At 40.7% G+C, this 23,650-nt stretch overlaps 1 protein-coding gene across 1 annotated transcript in view; it reads right to left on the bottom strand.

Annotated features, from left to right (window-relative positions):
• The window catches only part of cobll1b (cordon-bleu WH2 repeat protein-like 1b), a 96,604-nt gene that overhangs the window by 4,337 nt on the left and 68,617 nt on the right, over positions 1 to 23,650 (bottom strand). Inside the window, exons 10-12 of the mRNA XM_051710717.1 lie at positions 11,718 to 11,964; positions 11,152 to 11,228; positions 5,111 to 6,978 (exon numbers count right to left, since the gene is read on the bottom strand). Of these exons, the coding sequence (XP_051566677.1) occupies positions 5,111 to 6,978; positions 11,152 to 11,228; positions 11,718 to 11,964 (2,192 nt within the window). The remainder of the gene's footprint in view (positions 1 to 5,110; positions 6,979 to 11,151; positions 11,229 to 11,717; positions 11,965 to 23,650) is intronic.

Genomic DNA, 23,650 nt, shown 5'->3' with positions numbered 1-23,650 from the left:
TTTTAAGGACCTACTGAGCTAAGATATTTTAATATTTTTCTTCAAACGTGTTCTAGTGAAGAAAGAAAGTCATACACACCTAATGAGAGAATTTTCATTTTTGGGTGAACTATCCCTTTAAGATCATGAAAAACAAATTCAGTCTAGCATGTCCAAACTTCTGACTGGTAATGTATCGCCCAGGCTTAGTTCTAACCAAACTTATAGAAAATTTAAAGAGAAACGTCTATAGCATGCACAAATGAGAAACTCAAACACACACACACACACCCTGTCCCATCAGCAAACAAAAGCCTTTATCACAGAACTGTTTTGTTGGTGCTGAGGGCCAAACATACATTGTATACGTTGACAGCACACTACAGCACCCCGCATCACTAAACATGCTCACAGCTGACCCCAGCGACAAGACAAAGACGAGAAGACAGGTCAATCCAGGATAAAGATGAATGGTTCTTGTGCGTCAATACAGTTAGTACACACAGCCTTTACAATGAGTGTCATCCAACTCCCTAATATTAATTTACCAGGGCCCGTTTCAATTGGGTGTATTTCACAATAGATTATTTACTTACAAAACAACTGCTGTACAATGAGGCTAAAACTTTGAAGCAAGGACTGAGAAAAACCATTGCAGGTCATGTTACTCCGAATTGATCATTTATCACAGTTTGCACATCGTGTTTTTCATTAAACAATTTAAGAACATGTCACGGGCATATTTGACCTCAAAATCCAAATATTGAAAAATCTTTTGGAAATGTATTTAAATTAAGTATTTTTCTTCCATGGTAGTATTTGTACTGCAAAAAGTACAATAATAAAAAAAAAGTGCTGTATTGATCACGATTGAGAATTATGGGAATTACATCTGGACGCATTACTGAGAATTGCATAAACTCTAAATCTATTAATTTTGTTTAGGAGCACTCGTGCCCCCAAGTTAACATTTTTAGGGGCACAGTCACAGAAAAAAAAGAAAAAGAAAAGAACATGTAACATTACTGTGTCACAACACAAGCAGGTGCTGAAAAACGTCATTAAAAAGTACTACAGATATCACAAAGATAATTAATAGGCCTACTTGATAAATGACGAAGCAGCACATCTTCACTGATAAACTTTTTCAATATTATGAACATCTGTCAAACAAAAATGTATTGGTTACGCTTAGCAAACATTATATATTGTTTAACAGATCAGATCATGAACATTCAAATATGAATATACAGGGAAATACAGTATACTGTATATCAAATATTCATGACATTCATAACTTATAATCTGTTAAGCATTATATAAAAAAAGAATAATTCTTGTTAAAATTATTAATGAAATATGCTTTATTTTAGGAGCACATAATAAACTACCTCACATTTTATTATAGATATCTCTATGCTGTGATTTAGTCCTACTAATGTGAAGGCTTTGCTTCAGTATGTATGACTACTAAGCATATTCCTCCAATAAAATAACTGACAGATATTCAACAAATAAGCAAAGAAATTATAAACTTTCATTGCACAAAACTATCCCCGAGTCCCCGTGTAAGACACGCTCTAATACAGAGCGGCACAGAATCACTTGTGCACATCCTGGACGCAGAATGATGTGCTTAACTAAGTGCTTGGAGTCACAGGGCGATCCTCGCTCCGAGTCCGCATTCAATACCTGTTTGATTAGTAATATCATCTGTGCGCAACATCCAGTTGACATCATTCAACATTTTGTTGAGCCTTTTTCTGCGGCCAGTATTTATTAAAGTGTAATCATTCTGACTGCAGTGTTTTGTGTCTAGGGCTGTCGATTAATTGTCAAATAAATAATTGTAATTATGACGGATAATTGTCATATATCTTAAGGTGCATGTGTACCATAAGAAGTCATTTTTTACATGTTTAACTTCAAATATATAAATCAAATAATAAAATAGGGATATATGATTTCATTTTAAGGCTTTAAAAACTTAAAAATGACATGTTATTTTAATGCTCCTTGATTAAACCCTGAAGCCCTTATTTTTCATGAGGCAAAAACTTTGAGATTTCTTTTCATCATTTTATCAATCCACAGAAATAGAGTAAGTGTGCATCTCCTCCTCTGTGTCACTGCGTGTCAATAACACTGTGTGTATGAACCCGCTATGACCAGGAATGTTTGCAATTACACAATAGTTTAAAGTGAAACTGGAGTGCTTTGCATTCACTATCAAAGTTTATATTTGTTTGTTTATATTTTCGCTGGAGTTTTGCGTGAGCCTTTGCTGACGGCACACGCATCAGAGGGCTTAAGAAGCACTTCACACACTCTTCCGGACAGGAGCTGCTCTGGTTGACATCCACGGTGCGGCTCAGTGGCCCTCGGAGTTCAACTGAATGAGATACAAATGTGCCGTTGATGGCATTTATATATTCACTTCAAATTCCTTTATTTGGGCATTAAAATGTGACTGGAATTTGAAGCGCACAATAATTGCGTTTATCTCAAATAGCCGCGGTTAGGTCAAATAACTGCGATCAGACAATTATTTAATAATTGCGACAGGCCTATTTGTATCAGCATAACAGCACATAAAGCAAAGCACGCTGTCAGATGCGCCTCTCCTTAAAAGCACCAGCGCTAAAAATACTAACAAATGCAACGGAAAAGACCAACAACTGAAAAAGCTTTTCAGAACACTTTTCTGTTTACTCTGAAATCAGTGAAAAGATGCCAATGGCACTGTTAAATGTAAGTTGCATATATGATTAGATGTTTTTATTCTGATGTTATGTTATATTTTGATCGGTTGCCAGATGTCACTCACACTGGTGTAATTTTCACTCCTAAATGTACAGAAAATGGCCATTAAAAAAAGGCAAAGTATATTTTCTTATTTCTTTTTTAAAATTATTTTAGAGGTGAAATATGACCGGGACATGTTCTAAACAGGTTTCATGAGATTAATGGAATGTTCCGTGTTCAATACATGTTAAGCTCACTTAACAGTATTTGTCCCTTTGTTTAAAAAAGCAAAACTTGCAGTTACAGTAAGGCACTTCAAAATGAAGCGAATGGGGCCATTCCATAAACACTAAAATATTTATTGTTTCAAAAGTATAGTCACAAGATGTAAATATTACACGTTAACATGATTTCCTTGTGATAAAATCGCTTACTAACCTTTTCTGTGTTAAGTTATATCTGTAAAGTGCCTAACAGTAACTGCAATTTTGCCTAAAATATAAATAAATAAATAAATAAAAATAATGAAGGTTGAGTAGAAATAATTTTTTAGTGGTAATCAACATTATACCATAAATGCTGTTGACAACTTACAATGCATCCGGAAAGTATTCACAGCGCTTCACTTTTTCCACATTTTGTTATGTTACAGCCTTATTCCAAAATGGATTAAATTCATTATTTTCCTCAAAATTCTACAAACAATACCCCATAATGTCAAAGTGAAAGAAGTTTGTTTGAAATCTTTGAAAATTTATTAAAAATAAAAAACGAAAAAAATCACATGTACATAAGTATTCACAGCCTTTGCCATGACACTCAAAATTGAGCTCAGGTGCATCCTGTTTCCACTGATCATCCTTGAGATGTTTCTACAACTTGATTGGAGTCATCCTGTGGTAAATTCAGTTGATTGGACATGATTTGGAAAGGCACACACCTGTCTATATAAGGTCCCACAGTTAACAGTGCATGTCAGAGCACAAACCAAGCCATGAAGTCCAAGGAATTGTCTTTAGACCTCCGAGACAGGATTGTATCGAGGCACAGATCTGGGGAAGGGTACAGAAAAATTTCTGCAGCATTGAAGGTCTCAATGAGCACAGTGGCCTCCATCATCCGTAAATGGAAGAAGTTTGGAACCACCAGGACTCTTCCTAGAGCTGGCCGCCTGGCCAAACTGAGCGATCGGGGGAGAAGGGCCTTAGTCAGGGAGGTGACCAAGAACCCGATGGTCACTCTGACAGAGCTCCAGCATTTCTCTGTGGAGAGAGGAGAAACTTCCAGATGAATAACCATCTCTGCAGCACTCCACCAATCAGGCCTGTATGGTAGAGTGGCCAGACAGAAGCCACTCCTCAGTAAAAGGCACATGACAGCCCACCTGGAGTTTGCCAAAAGGCACCTGAAGGACTCTCAGACCATGAGAAACAAAGATTGAACTCTTTGGCCTGAATGGCAAGCGTCATGTCTGGAGGAAACCAGGCACCGCTCATCACCTGGCCAATACCATCCCTGCAGTGAAGCATGGTGGTGGCAGCATCATGCTGTGTGGATGTTTTTCAGCGGCAAGAACTGGGAGACTAGTCAGGATCGAGGGAAAGATGAATTCAGCAATGTACAGAGACATCCTTGATGAAAACCTGCTCCAAAGCGCTCTGGACCTCAGACTGGGGTGAAGGTTCATCTTCCAACAGGACAACGACCCTAAGCACACAGCCAAGATAACAAAGGAGTGGCTTAGGGACAACTCTGTGAATGTCCTTGAGTGGCCCAGTCAGAGCCCAGACTTGAACCCGATTGAACATCTCTGGAGAGATCTGAAAATGGCTGTGCACCGACGCTCCCCATCCAACCTGATGGAGCTTGAGAGGTCCTGCAAAGAAGAATGGGAGAAACTGCCCCAAAATAGGTGTGCCAAGCTTGTAGCATCATACTCAAAAAGACTTGAGGCTGTAATTGGTGCCAAAGGTGCTTCAACAAAGTATTGAGCAAAGGCTGTGAATACTTATGTACATGTGATTTATTTTATTTTTTATTTGTAATAAATTTGCAAAGATTTCAAACAAACTTCTTTCACGTTGTCATTATGGGGTATTGTTTGTAGAATTTTGAGGAAAATAATGAATTTAATCCATTTTGGAATAAGGCTGTAACATAACAAAATGTGGAAAAAGTGAAGCGCTGTGAATACTTTCTGGATGCACTGTAACTTGTATTTAACCCAGAACATTCTTTTAACCAAAAAACTGACATGACGTACAAACTTTTATGGTAAAATGTGGCCTGGACATGTTTGACAGATACACCCTGTAAATTGGTTTGATAAAAAGGTGATGATTTAGTAAAAAAAGCAATTACGAAAATTTTACCAGGTTGTACTCACAGTACTTGTTGGAGGTTCGGGGGACTCTCTAATGGAGCTTTGTGCTGAGAGAGGATAAACAGGCAGCTTGCGTGGTGATTGCCCCAAAGGACGATGGGAAAGAGACTGGGACCTCTTCACAGCCGTCGACACAGCTTGGGCAAAACGAGAAGGTGATGTGGGCGAAAACGGTTTGGGTGCTGCAAAGCTTCTCAACTTCTCCAGACTCAAAGAAGGCCTGGGATTCGTGGGAAGACTCTTTTGCCGAGACAGAAGAGAAGATGGTGGAAATTTTGAAGCCTCAATGACTTTTGAATGCGTTTCAGGCTTCGGTTGGACCTCAGGTAGAGGAACATCACTTGAAGCCTTGGCATCTTTCAAAATGGGTTGAGGTTTCGATTGGACCTCAGGTGGAGGAACAACACCTGAAGCCTTGACATCTTTCAAAATGGGTTGAGGTTTCAGTTGGACCTCAGGTAGAGGAACAACACTTGAAGCCTTGACATCTTTCAAAATGGGTTTAGGTTTCGGTTGGACCTCAGGTAGAGGAACATCACTTGAAGCATCAACATCTTTCAAAATGGGTTGAGGTATCGGTTGGACCTCAGGTAGAGGAACATCACTTGAAGCCTCGACATCTTTCAAAATGGGTTGAGGTTTTGGTTGGACCTCAGGTAGAGGAACATCACTTAGTTCGGCATGTTGCTCTTCTCCGTCCCACTGTACTGGTGGTGGTGGAGGGGGAAAGTTGTTGAGCGCAGTCCCAAGGGAAGCATCTGACTGCAGACTCCTTGCAGCTTCCTTTGGTCTAGCTGCAGGACTGCTACAGGTGCTGCTGCTGCTACTTGTGCTGCCAACACTCGATCTACGTACAGCTGCGGAGATGACATAATCCCCGGGTGTTCGTTTGTGCTGTGGCAAGCGGAATGAAGCTGGTTTGGGTCTTGTTGCGGGTGGAACCTTCTTCTCCTTGACGAAGGACTCAGTTCCTTCGCCTAACGGGGACGAGGGTGAAGAAATGCTGGCTGTGGGTGAAACAGGTGGAATCATCTGCGAAAGCTCAGTGGCTTTTATGGAGACACTCTTATGGCCATTAAGAGTGATAATTCCATTGGTGAACAGGGGAAGGTGGCCTGGTGGAGGTGAGATGTTTGTCGTTTGAGCTTGAACAATTTTTGCATCTGGTCTGCAGTCCAGGTTCTTGACACTCCCATCATCGCATGGCTCCAGAGTTAGTTCAACCTCAAACAAATGTCGCTTTTCTAGAGACTTCTGAGGGACGATGGTGTAGGTGGTCATGCCCACTTTGGGGATGTATTCACGGGTCAGTTCATTGGATGGTTTGGGTTTAGGCTCTGCATCTGCAAAGTACAGTATGTTACCTGATTTAGGGGCAGTTTGTGTCGATGCTGGACACTTTGAGGGTTGAACTGTATGTGTTTGGGGTTGAGGAACATGCAGCTCTTCTGTGGAAGTGGCCATGTCCTTCTTCAGCCCCATTGAGGGCGAGGAAGGCATCATGGGGGGTTCAGTGCAAAAGCTAAGCAATGGTTCAGTAGGGAGAGTCTCGGGTTCTGTCTGCGTTTGCGTCTCGGTGTGAGCAAGGCTGACTGCACTACGGTTGGTTTTCTGTGTCTGTTCTTCAAAGTGAGCTGAACGTATTGACTTAGGGGAAGACATGGGAACTGCTTGCAAAGCAACCGTGTTGGAATTAAGGCACTGAGCGTGTAAGTCTGTGTGTGTGTACAAGGTCTGAATGCCGCAGTCTGACGTTTGAGGCATGTTAAACAAAGATGCATCCGTCTCTGTGTCGCTCACTGAAACCTCCTTTAAAACAGAGCCACTTTGAGAAGACTGAGTCACCTTTTCTGTCTTCTCATTCAGGGGCTCTACAGAAAGAGAAAACAAAGCATGGAATCATGCATTGAAGCCTTTCTTTTTGACACTAAAGTTATAATTTTACATTTAACAGCTTTTTCATGAAAATAGCTATAACACATTGTACATTACACAGTGATTTCCTATTGGGTTGCAGTGGCGTAACTACAGGCTATGGAGGGGGAACTGAAAAGGAGGCAAAAAACGATCACGGGGGAACAACAAAAAATACTTTTCTTACTAGAATCTATATTAGTATTTTTGTCTTATTGTACAGTAAAATATTTTTTAAACATAGCTTAAAAATAGCTTAAAACATTGCCCACCAACATCTACGTAGTTTACTCACATAAAACAAGATTTGTCCTACACATTGATACCTAATATTGACATTATATTCATGCTATAAGCCAGAGAGGAACTGGCTCCCCCAACTGAGCCTGGGGCCTCATTTATAAAGATGTTCATAAATTGTCATATGTCAAGGTGAACGTATGACAATTTCCAAAATGTTCCTGCAAAAGATTTTAAAAACATCTGTATGCACGAGAAAAAAAAAAATCCTAAATACGTAGAGTGGTGGTGGCATAGTGGGCTAAAGCACATAACTGGTAGTGAAGGTTGCTGGTTCAATCCCCACAGCCACCACCATTGTGTCCTTGAGCAAGACGCTTAAATCCAGGTTGCTCTAGGGGGATTGTCCCTGTAATAAGTGCACTGTAAGTAGCTTTGGATAAAAGTGTCTGCCAAATGCATAGATGTAAATGCATCATACTTTATAAATCACAATTCATCTTAAAAACATGTGCATGTGAACAAAGTCATGGACCCATGGGAGCCTACAGAACTCCCACAAATATCCTAATATGGTGAAACAGAATACAATAAAAGCACATGCTCAAATTATTCATTCATTCATTCATTCATATGGAATGTTCTTGTGCGGTTGGCAAGGTTTTCTAAAAAAGTGAGTGCAGCTACCGGTGTCTGCCCATAAAATGCAGCCTATTCATCAACTTATCATCAGTTATTTGTTTTCATTATCAATAACGAAAACCCCCCATTGCCCATTTTTACTGTAAATCCACACCATTCTTCAATCAATCATGCTCTTTTACATATGATGAAATATGCATAGTCTACCTGGCAATCGTGTTCTGTATAAACTACATGCGTGTTCTTTTCCCGCTATACTCTGCTCATGTTTGCCATTGATTACACTGCATTTGTTTTTATTTGTCCCCAACAACAGCACACAAGAGGCTGAAGGATGGATTTATAAAAAAATGATGGCAAGTTTTATATATGAGACTGTTGCTGTGCTTTATAACCATCTGTATATTGATTTAGCTATATTTATATATAGTTAATTTTGATAAAAAGGTTTTCGAGTGATGTGGACAGGTGGGCTTCATTACATTTATCGATGATAGGGAAGGTTAATGTTATTAAAATGAATTATATTCCAAAATTCAACTACCTGTCACAATCTCTCCCTATAGATATCCCCCTCTCGTATTTCAAGCAATTTGATAGCATAGCGAAGTCCTTCATTTGGACTGGTAAACATCCCAGACTACATTTCAATAAATTACATAGACTGATTGACAAAAGTGGGCTAGGCCTACCCAAGATTTTGTTTTATTATTATGCATTCGGTCTCAGACATTTGGCCCATTGGTCGCTTCCACCTGAGAGAGCCCCTCCCTGGTTTTCAATTGAACAGGAAGTCCTTGCCCCTATTTCGCCACTGCAAAGCCCTTTTTTTAATCAAACTATTTGGAGAAGTTAAGTCACACCCCGTTATTTCACATTTGCACGTGATTTGGACAAGAGTGGCCAAAGTGTTTAATTCTGACATTTATTTAAATGTTGCCTCAAGCATATGGCTGAACCCCAAATTATGTATCAACAAGTCTCCTTTCTGTTGGTCAGAGTGGATTGTGAGGGGGGTTACAACACTCAGCGACCTGTATGAGAGTGGAGTGTTGAGATCTTTTGAGAATTTGGGTCATCATTTTGGAATTCCCAGATCTCAGTTTTATAGGTATTCACAGCTGCGCCACCTCTGTACTGTTTTTGGGAGTAGCACACACAACCCTAAAGCAGGAGATGCTTTGGGAGAGGTGATTACTGCTTTTGGAAAAGGTCATGAGGCATCAGTGTATTACTCCCTGTTAATTCAGAGTCTGAGGGACGAAGCTTCAACTTCTCTGAAGAGATTATGGGAGAAAGATTTAAACTTGGTATTGGAGGAGGGAGTGTGGGCTAGGATTCTAAAAAATGTCAAGTCTGTATCTAGAGATGCAAGGGTTCGCCTTATTCAGTTCAAGATTTTACATAGATTCTATTGGACCCCCTCTAGACTGTATAGGCTTGGTCTTAAAGACACACCTACCTGCTGGCGATGCCAATCGGAGGATGGAGATATAACCCATGTTTTTTGGGGGTGTGTTAAGATCCAAGTGTTTTGGTTGATAATTCAGAATTTTGTATGTGATGTCTTGGGCACTCAGGTTTCGTTTTGCCCCAGACTCTGTATTTTGGGAGATGGGGCAGAAATCAATGTGGAGAATAAACATGTGGAGGATTGGGTCCTAACCTGTGTTATGGTCACCAGGCAGGTGATTTTGAGGGTTTGGAAGTTGGTTGGAGCACCCCCGTTTCAGGAGTGGTGCTCGGAGATGGGGAGAGTAGCAGCCTTAGAAGAGGGGTCTTATAGAAGGAATCCAGATTTGTTTGTAAGAAAATGGGGTGGATACATAGCATTCTTGGAGGGTTCTCGGGTGGAATAGTGGAGAGAGAGGGGTAATTATCAGTGTGTGTGATTTTTCTATTTTTCTATATATATATATGTATTTTTCTGCTTTTTTCCTCTTTTAGTTGTTTGGTTTTTGTTTTTGTATTCTTTTATATGTGTTCATCTAAGACCACAGGGATGTTTGTTGAGGTTTGGGGTGGGGTTGGGGATGGGGATGGGGAGGAGGAGGGGTGGTAGTGGGTGTTAAAAGTTGATTTTGTGTATTTATAATCATATTTTGTTTTTCTGTGTTTTAATAAATAAAAATGTTAATCATAATCTATTTCTACCTAAAGTACAGTTAGTGTTACTATAGTAAATTCAAGGGTGGTGATGTAGAATTATGTGCCGAATTCAAATGGTTTTTGCTTCTCGCGCCTCGCTTCTCACCGATTCTCGCAAAGCTGCGAGTTTAAGAGCTCGAGCTTTAAGAGCGCTGCTCTGTCCATTGAGCCGTATCCATCTACAGAGCCATACAGGTGCATTAGCCTCTGCATGTGTATTTGACGCTGCTAAAGCAGATACTTCAGATGCATCGCTAGACTTCAAAATCAAATGAACCGTGATTCAAATGCGTACCAACCCGTATAATTGAGAACCAACTGATATACTCCAAGTCTAGATAAACGTTTTAATGCAAAGAGGAACTTGATGGTAGATTTGATTATTATGACTGATAAACACCCCCCATTTGTAACCTAATGCCCCCCTCTCTACTAATTTGCTCTCAGAACCCACTGGCATCCTTTGAACACCCCCTGGGGGTCGGTACCGCCCCTGTTGAGAACTCCTGGCATACATAATCTGAATAAGACCACATTCTCATTCATATTGGAATATTTTTGTCCACGTAAACGTGATCACTCATTTATTAATAAATTGAGTCAGTCACTGATTCGTATTTGCATCACTAAAAGACAAAAGACAAAAAAAAAACAAGTCAGCGCCCACTGGCACACCTGAGCATAAGCACAAAAAACTTTAAGCATGCTTGTCAGTTCACGTATGCTTAAGAACATTTTCACGTCAGTTTCTGCCTTTATAAATACAGATTTGTTCATCACTTTCAACGTAGGATCAAATCCATGGAATTTAGGATGAAATCTAATCGTACGTATATAAATGAGGCCCCTGGTTTCTCCGAAGGATTTTTTTTTCCTCCATTAACTACCCGGTAACATCTTTTGGAGTTTTGTGCTCCTTGCCACAGTAACCTTTGGCTTGCTAACTGGGGGCCTATAGACAATCATTTTTAAGGCATGATTTTCAATTGTGTTATTCATTTAAACCATACAATGAAGACATTAAGATATGTAAAGCTGCTTTGAAACGATGTGTGTTGTGAAAAGCGCTGTACAAATAAAAATGACTTGACTAGACTTACCGATCTCTTCCGATTGGACACAAGCGGTCAGGGCCTGGTCTGATTTTAACTCTCCATTCACTGTGCTCTCTGCAACTCTGTCAAGAGTAAATCAATGTAACATTTAAAAACTAGTTAGAACATTACATGTAACTAGTATTCAAATACATTTTAAAATGAGGAAAACTACCAACATTTACATGAATTTATGCATCTTAATATTATATAAATGTACACAAAAATATTGAGGTATACCTGATATACAGAGGGGTCCAGAAGTCTGAGACCAACAGTGAAAATTCTATCATTTTGCATTTTTGTAATTTTCTAATTTCAAATTATAATATCAGCATAATGTTTTGCATTATGCACACCTGATGATCCATGTTGTTCCAGCATGATTTGAGAATGTTCCAAAAAGCATCTTGTTGGCTTCAATGGAAATAAGTACACATTTAAAACAGAATCCTTTTCTCTTTATAACTTTCCTTTGTTTTAAACCATTCAAAATCCTGAATTAAAAAATGTAAAAAAATCTATGGTCCCCACTGTATAACCAACACCTCAAACCATTAGCTCCTACATACTCTCTATCTACGGACAGGTTGCATGATGGATTTTCTCTGGCCGTCCCAAGTGGTGATAAACTTTCTACACTTTCAGAGTCTTGCAAGGTCCCAGCTTGGCCTGAGTCCAGAGAAACGTCAGCGGACAGATTCAAGCTGCTGTCATCTTCCAGGTGCTCTTCCTCTAAAGGGCATGCTTGACTCTCTGTTTTCATGGAGACCTCTTCCTGTTCTTTGATCTCCTCCAGTGGAGATGCCAGCACAGGTTCTGCAATCAAGAATTAAAATCATTGAGGACAAATAGAAAAAGGCAGATGATTATATCTTTACTGTAGTGTGTTTGTGAAGTTGAATTTTTTCATACAATCTCTTCAAAAGGGCTAATGTCACGCTTTTTCCCCTCGAGGACCAAGAATTTTGTGCAAAAATAATTATGCAAATTTCAGTCATAACTTAGCTATTTTTACCCTCCCTCTGACCCCTAATATTAAACAGGTTGTTGTTGATGCTGTGCCTTTAAATGCCTTCTTTGCAACTTGCAAGCTGTGGATTTATATATGTCACATCCTTCAATAATAATACAATTGTGCCACTCAAACTGTTAAGATCAGACTGAAATGATCAGGGATCTTGTTTAAAATTAACTTGAGCAGCTAGTTTCTAACGTTTGGATTCTTCAGAAGGATCTGCAGAGTGGCAGGTGCTGCACAGACACAATCAGCACAAGCTTTGACAGACTTTACCACATTTTACTCTTATCATTAGTTCTTCTGGTGTTTAGGAATAACAGTATCTATCCTACTTCCTCATTACCTCACTGTGACTGGACGGGCCAAGTTTCTGAACAGCCAATAGGTGTTGTTAACATGTAAATGTGTTCACTGTGAAGTAAGGTTTGAGTTCGGAAAGTTACAGTATGTTTTCATAGTACAACGAACACTTATTTTAAAAGATCAAGAGCATTTTATTCCTCATAATATGACCACTTTAATGCAGTTTTTTGTTTTGTTTTACAGAATTCTGCATGTGATGCAAGTAGCATAATGTAAAAATGGTTTCATGTATCTATATGTCTGAAAGAAAACTCTTCTATACTACAACTAATACTTTCTATACTAGTTCATCTCTGTCTCTAAGCTCTGGAGATACAACATAAAAATTAATTGCTGCCCATTTTTTATCTTTATAAAGATAGAAGAGAGATCTTGAGCAACTTCAGTACTGATATCGATTCTCTGCTCCTCAGACCGAGCGCTGTTAATTAAGACGTCTTGTTTCTCTCGCCTCATTCAGTTCTTCAGTCACCATCACTGGGGACCATCGAGATGAAGAAATATTCAGAGAGCTGTCTCTGTGATCTTTTTATCACGCTCTCTGTCTCTCTAGCGCAGTTGGACATTTAGATTCTGAGGCCTTCTGTAGTTTCTCTCTCTTTGTCTTTCTGATCAACTCTCAATCCTTCTTGCTGCGTTTTTCTCTTTATACAGTTTATACTTTCTGTGAAGAGTGTGTATTTCAGTGCTCAAGTTGCATATTAATAATGCAGGAAATTCCTGCATCTATTCAACGATTTGATTTAATAAGATTCGATTTGTAGCTGTATGCCATATATTCATACAAGCTTTTGCTCTGATGTAAGTCTGTGATAGTTTTAAACAGAATTTTACAGACATCATCCAAATATGTAAAACATAGATGCTGGAGTATTTAAAGATGAGGTTCCTGTTTAGAAACAAATGCTCGATGGCGGAACTTCTGCGTTCCTCTAGCCCCCCAGAAAAGAACTGCTTTCAGTAAGTTCTTCCTTCAAATTGAGCTGAAAATGCTCAAAAGTCCTTTTTGTTGCTTTCCATCCATTTCCAAAAGATTGAAACTTTTCATGAAGGAATATGATTGAAATGGGGTGTTTTCTTTTTTTTTTATTTCCACTAAGCACCCTCAAACGAACGTTGGAGCATCCTCAGTTGAATGTGGAATATTGAAAAACCCGCAAGTGTGATGCCTATTAAGAGAATAACAATAAAACAAACATGCACAATGAGTAAATGTATTAGGCCTACTATTAGTACAATTAGTCTTATTTCTACTTTGCTATGACAAAATCTTAAGCGCTCAAACTTTAACGCATGGCCATGAATGTGTTTTCAGCGTTGAGGTAGTGTTCCCTCTTTACCTCAACGCTAGAAATGATTATCTTTGCCCTAAAAGTCTGTGAATATCTAGATGCTTGCCTTCTAGAGGACGTGTTTTAAGAGTGGTGAGCTGAAAACCAATGTATTCAACATGTTTCTGAGATTCAAACACGACAGTGGGATGAGCTCCTTTAATAGTCTATTAAGATTAGTGGTTGAGAGATATGGGTTTTTCAGTGGTCTATTAATAAACCATTACAATGAATACGTATGTTAATAATGGAATGCCCACAGACAATTGACTGCAAGTATGACACATATTGCAGTTAAAATGGCAAAAAAATCCATTAAGACTGGCTGGCGTGCTTAAGGCATCTCTTGTGAGACAGGTGTGCAGGTTTTTATCAGTTCATCAGGTAACAAAGTTTTGTTTAAAAGTTAGCAGACTGCTCCAATGAGCACCTCGGAAGAACTAGTCTAAAATTAAAATTAGATTTGCCAAAGCTTGCAAAGTTTATGGCATTGAATCTTTGAATAGCTACTGTTTGAAGCAGATTAAGTGACTATTTGAAAGAGCTACCACTTTGTTCTTCAAAACGGCACCAATTCTCCAAAGTACACCTTTTTCTTGGTTGTTGGCAGATATGATGTTCCAAGCTTCTTGGGTAACTTGCCACAGTTCTTCTATTTATTTAGGCTATTTCTATTTATTAGCCTCAATTGCTTCTATCTCTTCATGTAGTCCCAGACTGCCTCAATGTTTTTGAGATCCGGGCTCTGTGGGGGCCATACCATCGGTTGCAGTACTCACTCTTCTACTATTCAATTGTAAATGGAATGTTGAAATCTAAAATTGATATTTGCTAATGACACACTAAAAGCAGAATTGATAAAATAACAAATGAAGCTGTCTACACTGCATTTTCCAAACAATCTAGCTTTGTCTGGGAGGTCGAGCTATATGCATATATAGCTACAGTCTAAAACTTTTGATTTTTGCTTATTTCAGAATTCAAAGCAAACTGTTACAAGACATTTCAAACTTTGAGCTTGCTACAAAAGAAAATCAGCCTCAACCCTGCACATTAGATATTGCATTGGGGAATGTCTTGTGAGATCTGACGCACAATACAATTGTGCAAAAGTTGAAAAAGCATTTGAAAAATACAGCTGCAAGAAACCAAACAGAGTGAAGGATCCCTCCTGGGTCTTTGTATAGTTATGAACAATGAGAAAAGTTTGCCTGCAGATTCCAAGCCCTCATTAGAAAGCACTTACATGCCAAAAAACTCTCCTGACCTCTCCATCTTCTCTCTCTGTCACTCCATAGAAAACTTGCTATCACATCTAAACAAAACAACTGATTTTTGTCAGTGCTGTCAGTACACATTCTCTGGGTCGTTCATATAGCTATTAATTAGGGCTGTTGATGTAACACGAATTCAGTGCGATTAATTCATAAAAAAACACGTAAATTTTTTTAGCAATTAATAATGCTCCTGGACGTTAATAAGAAATATTCCTACAATCGCTGAAAATCACACCTGAAGTACCACATTCATGTTTTCAGCAAAGGGCAGTAAGCGCATATCCAGCTGTGCAGGAAGCCACAATGACAGCAGACTGAAAGCATTCGTCGGACACATATGTACATAGACGCATCCTTAGAAAAACCTTTATAATATGTCTACCTCGGACAGATTGACGAAATCAATTGCAAAATGCATTGCTGTGATTTGTAGGCCAATGATAGGCTTATGTTAAATGATATGGAAATGAACAATATATTGCCTTCCGAACAAATGCTTAACTCGTCTACCACAATTATGTAATGCATTTTAATTATCTGAATTTTTATATTTATTGTATATGTTATTTTATGTTTATAATGTTTTTATGTTTATCTTTATACTTATTTAAATATGATTTTATATAATTATTTAATCAATATACAGGTATATTGAATTATTTTTATTTGGGGGCCTTTTTCGACAAATATTGATATATGCAGTTACTTCAGTTAATCTGCATGTCATGCAATTAGTTCGGTTAAAAAATGTGAACAATTGACAGCCCTAGTTTTAATATGTCAGAGTAACAATAAAAGCTCTTGTTTGTTATCTGCTTGAATAAAGCACACTAAAGACTCGAGAAATGCAGAAAAAAGCATAAAGCAGAGAGCAAGAAAAGAGCATGCTAATAAGCACAGTGGAACGTTCAAATGCGTTCAAACAGAGTACGATTATTTTATAACCCAATCAAAAAACTCTAAAACCATTTTTCATTTTTCGTGCTGGCATAGTCACTGCATTTTGAGAATGAAAACGAACAAACATAAAACAAGAGCAAAGAATACAGAGAAAATGAGAGCTATCAATGATAAAAAAGGACGTACAAAATGATAGATGATGAGGATCAGGCCACCACAAAAGAGAGAGAGAGAGACATGCAGAGCATAACAAATTAGCTCCTTAACAAACATCAAATTTTGTGTTTTAAAAGTGGATAACAATGAAAGAAAATACAGCTACATACTTCTGATGACCTACAAGACACAGCAGACCACAAAAAAACTGACAACAAGTGAATTTCAAAATTTTGTTTCAGCTAAAGTTTTTCATATTACTCTCAAAGATCTGCAGCTTTATCTGGAATTACAAAAGAAGGATCAAAACAGACATTAAGCCCATTTCCCTCTGATTATAAACTGACAGATTACTGCAGGAGAACTGTGATTTTTTTAAATGATTTTTTGGAGCTAAAGCTCATCTGAAAATGGCTAACAACAACAAAGGGCATGGCAAACTTGCTCTCTGTTACCCTGATATCACAAATGAAAAAGCCAGGAAGAAATTCAAATCTAAGATTCGGAGGGAATTACGAGAAACTCTAAGAGCAGTCTTTATTATTGTTAATGGCAAACAGGTCATTCTTGACATGCTTTTCTACACTGACAGTCCAAATGCTTGGCACAAAGCCCTGTGTTCAGCTAATGCAGAGCTAAAAATGGCAGGAAATAAATCTATGAGACAACTCTACATGGACACTACTCCTAAATTCAACAAACTTGTATAACACCAGCACTGTAATGATTCAGGGATCTGAGACAAGTCTTGAAAAAATGTAATCAGATTTTGCTGAACTCAAAACATTAGCAAACAGAGAGAAAGCTGCTCTCTCCACAGCATCACCAGAATGACGTTTGCACTCACAGGCCACAGTCCCTCCCCCTCAGGTCCATGCCTCACGCACGCCCCGGACTACAGTTTCTGTACAGCGCATACAGGAGTGCCTCTCAATGTTGGAAATGGAGATCACGGAGTTCAGAGAGAATAAACTCCATGAGACTGACACCATACAGTAGCTGAAAGAGGAACTGAGGTTGGTTAAGGAAGAAAACAAAAACTAGAATCTGATATAACTAAATTAAACAAACTAAACCTGACTGTAAATGAGGAACTGACCATTATGAAACAATCATTAAAAGAAAAAGAAGCTGTGATCCATAGTCTCACGCAGCAACTGACCTACCTTACCCCAGAACAGCCCTATACACGGATCACATCTACAGCCTCATAGACAAAGAGAAACGCATCACTAACTACCAACAGCCCTGAGACACCGACCTCCTCTTCACTAACAGACAACAGCTCTGCATCCAGACCAACACCCACTGAAACCTCACTGCAGCCTGGACCAAACACACTCACTGAAACTTCACTGCTGCCTGGACCAAACACACACACTGAACCTTCACTGCAGCCTGGACCAAACACACACAATGAACCTTCACTGCAGCCTGGACCAAACACACCCACTGAACCTTCACTGCAGCCTGGACCAAACACACACTGAACCTTCACTGCTGCCAGGACCAAACACACCCACTGAACCTTCACTGCTGCCTGGACCAAACACACTCACTGAACCTTCACTGCTGCCTGGACCAAACACACTCACTGTAACTTCACTGCTGCCTGGCCCAAACACGCCCACTGAACCTTCACTGCAGCCTGGACCAAACACGCCCACTGAACCTTCACTGCAGCCAGGACCAAACACGCCCACTGAACCTTCACTGCAGCCTGGACCAAACACACCCACTGAAACTTCACTGCAGCCTGGACCAAACACACTCACTGAAACTTCACTGCTGCCTGGACCAAACACACACACTGAACCTTCACTGCAGCCTGGACCAAACACACACATTGAACCTTCACTGCAGCCTGGACCAAACACACCCACTGAACCTTCACTGCAGCCTGGACCAAACACACACACTGAACCTTCACTGCTGCCTGGACCAAACACACCCACTGAACCTTCACTGCTGCCAGGACCAAACACACCCACTGAACCTTCACTGCAGCCTGGACCAAACACGCCCACTGAACCTTCACTGCTGCCTGGACCAAACACACTCACTGTAACTTCACTGCTGCCTGGCCCAAACACGCCCACTGAACCTTCACTGCAGCCTGGACCAAACACGCCCACTGAACCTTCACTGCAGCCTGGACCAAACACGCCCACTGAACCTTCACTGCAGCCTGGACCAAACACACCCACTGAAACTTCACTGCAGCCTGGACCAAACACACCCACTGAACCTTCACTGCAGCCTGGACCAAACACACCCACTGAACCTTCACTGCAGCCTGGACCAAACACACCCACTGAACCTTCACTGCAGCCTGGACCAAACACACCCACTGAACCTTCACTGCAGCCTGGACCAAACACACCCACTGAACCTTCACTGCAGCCTGGACCAAACACACCCACTGAACCTTCACTGCAGCCTGGACCAAACACACCCACTGAACCTTCACTGCAGCCTGGACCAAACACACCCACTGAACCTTCACTGCAGCCTGGACCAAACACACACACTGAACCTTCACTGCTGCCTGGACCAAACACACCCACTGAACCTTCACTGCTGCCAGGACCAAACACACCCACTGAACCTTCACTGCTGCCTGGACCAAACACACTCACTGTAACTTCACTGCAGCCTGGCCCAAACACGCCCACTGAACCTTCACTGCAGCCTGGACCAAACATGCCCACTGAACCTTCACTGCAGCCTGGACCAAAAACGCCCACTGAACCTTCACTGCAGCCTGGACCAAAAACGCCCACTGAAACTTCACTGCAGCCTGGACCAAACACACCCACTTAACCTTCACTGCAGCCTGGACCAAACACACCCACTGAACCTTCACTGCAGCCTGGACCAAACACACACTGAACCTTCACTGCTGCCAGGACCAAACACACCCACTGAACCTTCACTGCTGCCTGGACCAAACACACTCACTGAACCTTCACTGCTGCCTGGACCAAACACACTCACTGTAACTTCACTGCTGCCTGGCCCAAACACGCCCACTGAACCTTCACTGCAGCCTGGACCAAACACGCCCACTGAACCTTCACTGCAGCCTGGACCAAACACGCCCACTGAACCTTCACTGCAGCCTGGACCAAAAACGCCCACTGAACCTTCACTGCAGCCTGGACCAAACACACCCACTGAAACTTCACTGCAGCCTGGACCAAACACACCCACTGAACCTTCACTGCAGCCTGGACCAAACACACCCACTGAACCTTCACTGCAGCCTGGACCAAACACACCCACTGAACCTTCACTGCAGCCTGGACCAAACACGCCCACTGAACCTTCACTGCAACCTGGACCAAACACGCCCATTGAACCTTCACTGCAGCCTGGACCAAACATACCCACTGAACCTTCACTGCAGCCTGGACCAAACACACCCACTGAACCTTCACTGCAGCCTGGACCAAACACACCCACTGAACCTTCACTGCAGCCTGGACTAAACACACCCACTGTAACTTCACTGCTGCCTGGCCCAAACACGCCCACTGAACCTTCACTGCAGCCTGGACCAAACACACCCACTGAACCTTCACTGCTGCCTGGACCAAACACACTCACTGTAACTTCACTGCTGCCTGGCCCAAACACACTCACTGTAACTTCACTGCTGCCTGGCCCAAACACGCCCACTGAACCTTCACTGCAGCCTGGACCAAACACACCCACTGAACCTTCACTGCAGCCTGGACCAAACACACCCACTGAACCTTCACTGCAGCCTGGACCAAACACACCCACTGAACCTTCACTGCAGCCTGGACCAAACACACCCACTGAACCTTCACTGCAGCCTGGACCAAACACGCCCACTGAACCTTCACTGCAACCTGGACCAAACACGCCCATTGAACCTTCACTGCAGCCTGGACCAAACACACCCACTGAACCTTCACTGCAGCCTGGACCAAACACGCCCACTGAACCTTCACTGCAGCCTGGACCAAACACGCCCACTGAACCTTCACTGCAGCCTGGACCAAACACGCCCACTGAACCTTCACTGCAGCCTGGACCAAACACAGTCACTGTAACTTCACTGCTGCCTGGCCCAAACACGCCCATTGAACCTTCACTGCAGCCTGGACCAAACACACTCACTGTAACTTCACTGCTGCCTGGCCCAAACACGCCCACTGAACCTTCACTGCAGCCTGGACCAAACACACTCACTGTAACTTCACTGCTGCCTTGCCCAAACACGCCCACTGAACCTTCACTGCAGCCTGGACCAAACACACCCACTGAACCTTCACTGCAGCCTGGACCAAACACGCCCATTGAACCTTCACTGCAGCCTGGACCAAACACACCCACTGAACCTTCACTGCAGCCTGGACCAAACACACCCACTGAACCTTCACTGCAGCCTGGACCAAACACGCCCACTGTAACTTCACTGCTGCCTGGACTAAACACACCCACTGTAACTTCACTGCTGCCTGGTCCAAACACGCCCATTGAACCTTCACTGCAGCCTGGACCAAACACGCCCGAATACAGGCCTTCCTTATAGAGCACAATGTCCTGTGTAAAAACCATACAACTTCTGCACAACAGATCATATCTATATGCTACACACTCTGATTGATTAGCATGTTCACCAAACACAGAAATCTAAAATGTTTGCATGTTTTGTTGATTTTAAAAGGCATTCGACTCCATTTGGCATGAAGGACTATACTATAAAATTCTCCAAACTGGTGTAGGTGGTAAAGTGTATGATATCATTAAATCAATTTATATGAACAATAAGTGTGCTATAAAACAACAAAAGAACTGAATACTTCACTCAGGGCAGTGAGGTGAGACAGGGCTGCAGTTTATAAAATTTATATCAATGAATTGGCAACAACACTGGAACAATCTGCAGCTCCTGGCCTCACCCTAAACAACACAGAAGTGAAGTTTCTCCTGTATGCAGATTATCTGGTGCTGCTGTCACTAAAGCAGCACTTAGACCTGCTCCAGCAGTACTGCCACAACTGGGCCCTGGCAGTCAATTCTATTAAAACCAAAATTATGATTATTCAAAAGAAAGCCAAACTTCAAGACATCAAATATACTTTCACACTAGGCAACACCACCCAAAGAACACACTAAATTATGACTTTCTTGGACTAAAAATGAGCGTGTCAGGTGGCATTGGTCTGGCTGTTAACGCACTGAAGGAGAAAGCAAGAAGAGCATTCTATGCCATTAAAAGAAAATGTAATAACATAGAAATCCCAATCAAAACCAGGAACAAAATATCTGACAGTGTCATTTTATCCGTCGCCCTGTATAGAAATGAGATCTGGGGACCCCTCTGTTGTCACGACTTCACTAAATGGGATAAACACCCTGTTGAGACCCTCCATACAGAATTCTGTAGGAACATTTTAAGAGTCCAAAAGAAAACGCCAAATAATGCATGCTGAGCCGAACTAGGCAGATACCCTTTAATTTTACACATTCAAAAGAGATCTATTCAATTTTGGAAACACCTTAAATCAAGCCCCCATCAAACACTCCACCATGAAGCATTTATAGACCAAGAGCTGAACCCCAAAGCAGTCCTCTCAGCCAGCTGGTCCTGAAACTTACCAGCTCAAACCAGTAACAGACCAGTACTCCTGAAATAAAACATATCAAATTTGGCCAAATCATAAAGCACAATAAAAAATACCTATTTGGAACATTGGGAGAATGAAACTAAATCACAACACAAATTAGAATACTACAGAAGTCTAAAAAGAAAATATGAATTGCCAGTTTATCTGTCCACTGTCAAGAGATGTAAAACAGAGGCACATCCTGACCAAATACAGGCTGGGTGATCATAACCTCGCCATAGAAAGAGGGAGACTTAAAAAGTCTTGGCTCCCCAGAGAAAACAGGACATGTGTTCACTGGCAGAATGGAGAGGTTAAAAGTGAGATGCACTTTCTCCTCCTCTGTGGAAAATATAAATTAATTAGAAACACATTCTTCACAAAATGCAGTGGATCTATACCTGAAATATGTGAACTGCCTGAAATTGAACGAATTCAAATCATATTAGGAGAGAAAGAACACGGCCCCTACAGCTGCTAAATATGTCACACTCTGCCATAACCTGAGAGAAAGAACACTTTTCCACTTAAAATTATTCATTAGTTCATATATTATTTCATTATATATAATGTATATTACTGTGTATCAGTTACATGTGATTTAAAATATTTACATACAGTGCATTTGTTTATTTGTTTGTTAATTACGGTGTTCTAAATATCCACAGTTTAAATCTGCTGATTAATGTTATACACATGTTTCTGCTCTGTTTGATTTTATTATAACTTGTGCTTTGTCAACATTGTAACATACAGTCATGCCAATAAAGCAATTGAAATTGAGAGAGAGAGAGAGAGAGAGAGAGAGAGAGAGAGAGAGAGAGATAGAGAGAAGAGAAAAGTGAAGCAGCAGAGAATGAGAAGTTGCAGAAGGACATGCAGAGATTCTCACACGCCCCCTTCTGGTGAATGTGCAAGAAGAGAGGAGAGTCATGGCTATTAGTGAGATGATTGAAGCTCTGCTGTCAGAACTAATGATATGAGCAGATAAAATCATACTGTGACTGTGTGTTGTTGTTTGCAGAAATTCCCATGGCACAATCACTCCAACCGAGATAACAGTGCTGCTCCACATTCTAGCCGATTCATTTAATGTTGTGTACAAGGACTAAAGTGAAACTGAGCGCAAAGGGTTTAGTAAGACAAATTATTTTGTGCTTATGGCAATGGTGTGGACAAGAAAACAAAAAGGAATACTAGATATTTACACACAACAGATCAAAGCAGGCTAGCTTAGAGAGAGAGAGAGAGAGAGAATTTGAATTTAAAATGATTTTATCCTTTCATACAATCCAACCAGAGTTACAAAACATTATACAACATTACCATAAATACACATACCCAAATCAATTCCTTAACAGATACATAATAAAGAGGAGAAGAAAAAAAAAACTTTTCCTCTATCACAGAACATATAACTTCATTAAATAAAAAGCTTTCATAATCCTTCATTAAAAAACAAAAACAAAAAATCAATCAGAACTCTTCCTTTCACTAGGTTTTTAAACACTGCCACCACACTTTGTCCATTTCTCCCCTCTATTTTATTTTTCCTACTTAAGTAGGTGGAAAATTTAGCTTACCCAACTAAAAAATTCAAAAGTTGGTTTTTTGATCTATGAGATGCCTTATATCGAGGACCAAAAATGAAAACTTAAAGAGGAAAAAACCTCAACAGATTTTTCAAAAAGGTCCCTCAGAACCATAAACAAATCACATAACCTCAAACACTCAAAACAATGATTTTTTTTTCTCTTATCCCACAAAAGGAGCACACATTGGATACATTTGGATTTATTACATTAACAGCAACTG

Source organism: Myxocyprinus asiaticus, chromosome 11 (assembly GCF_019703515.2).
Source record: "Myxocyprinus asiaticus isolate MX2 ecotype Aquarium Trade chromosome 11, UBuf_Myxa_2, whole genome shotgun sequence".
Lineage (NCBI taxonomy): Eukaryota > Metazoa > Chordata > Actinopteri > Cypriniformes > Catostomidae > Myxocyprinus > Myxocyprinus asiaticus.
Note: the sequence above shows the minus strand (reverse complement) of the source record. Positions and strands in the feature narration are given on the sequence as shown.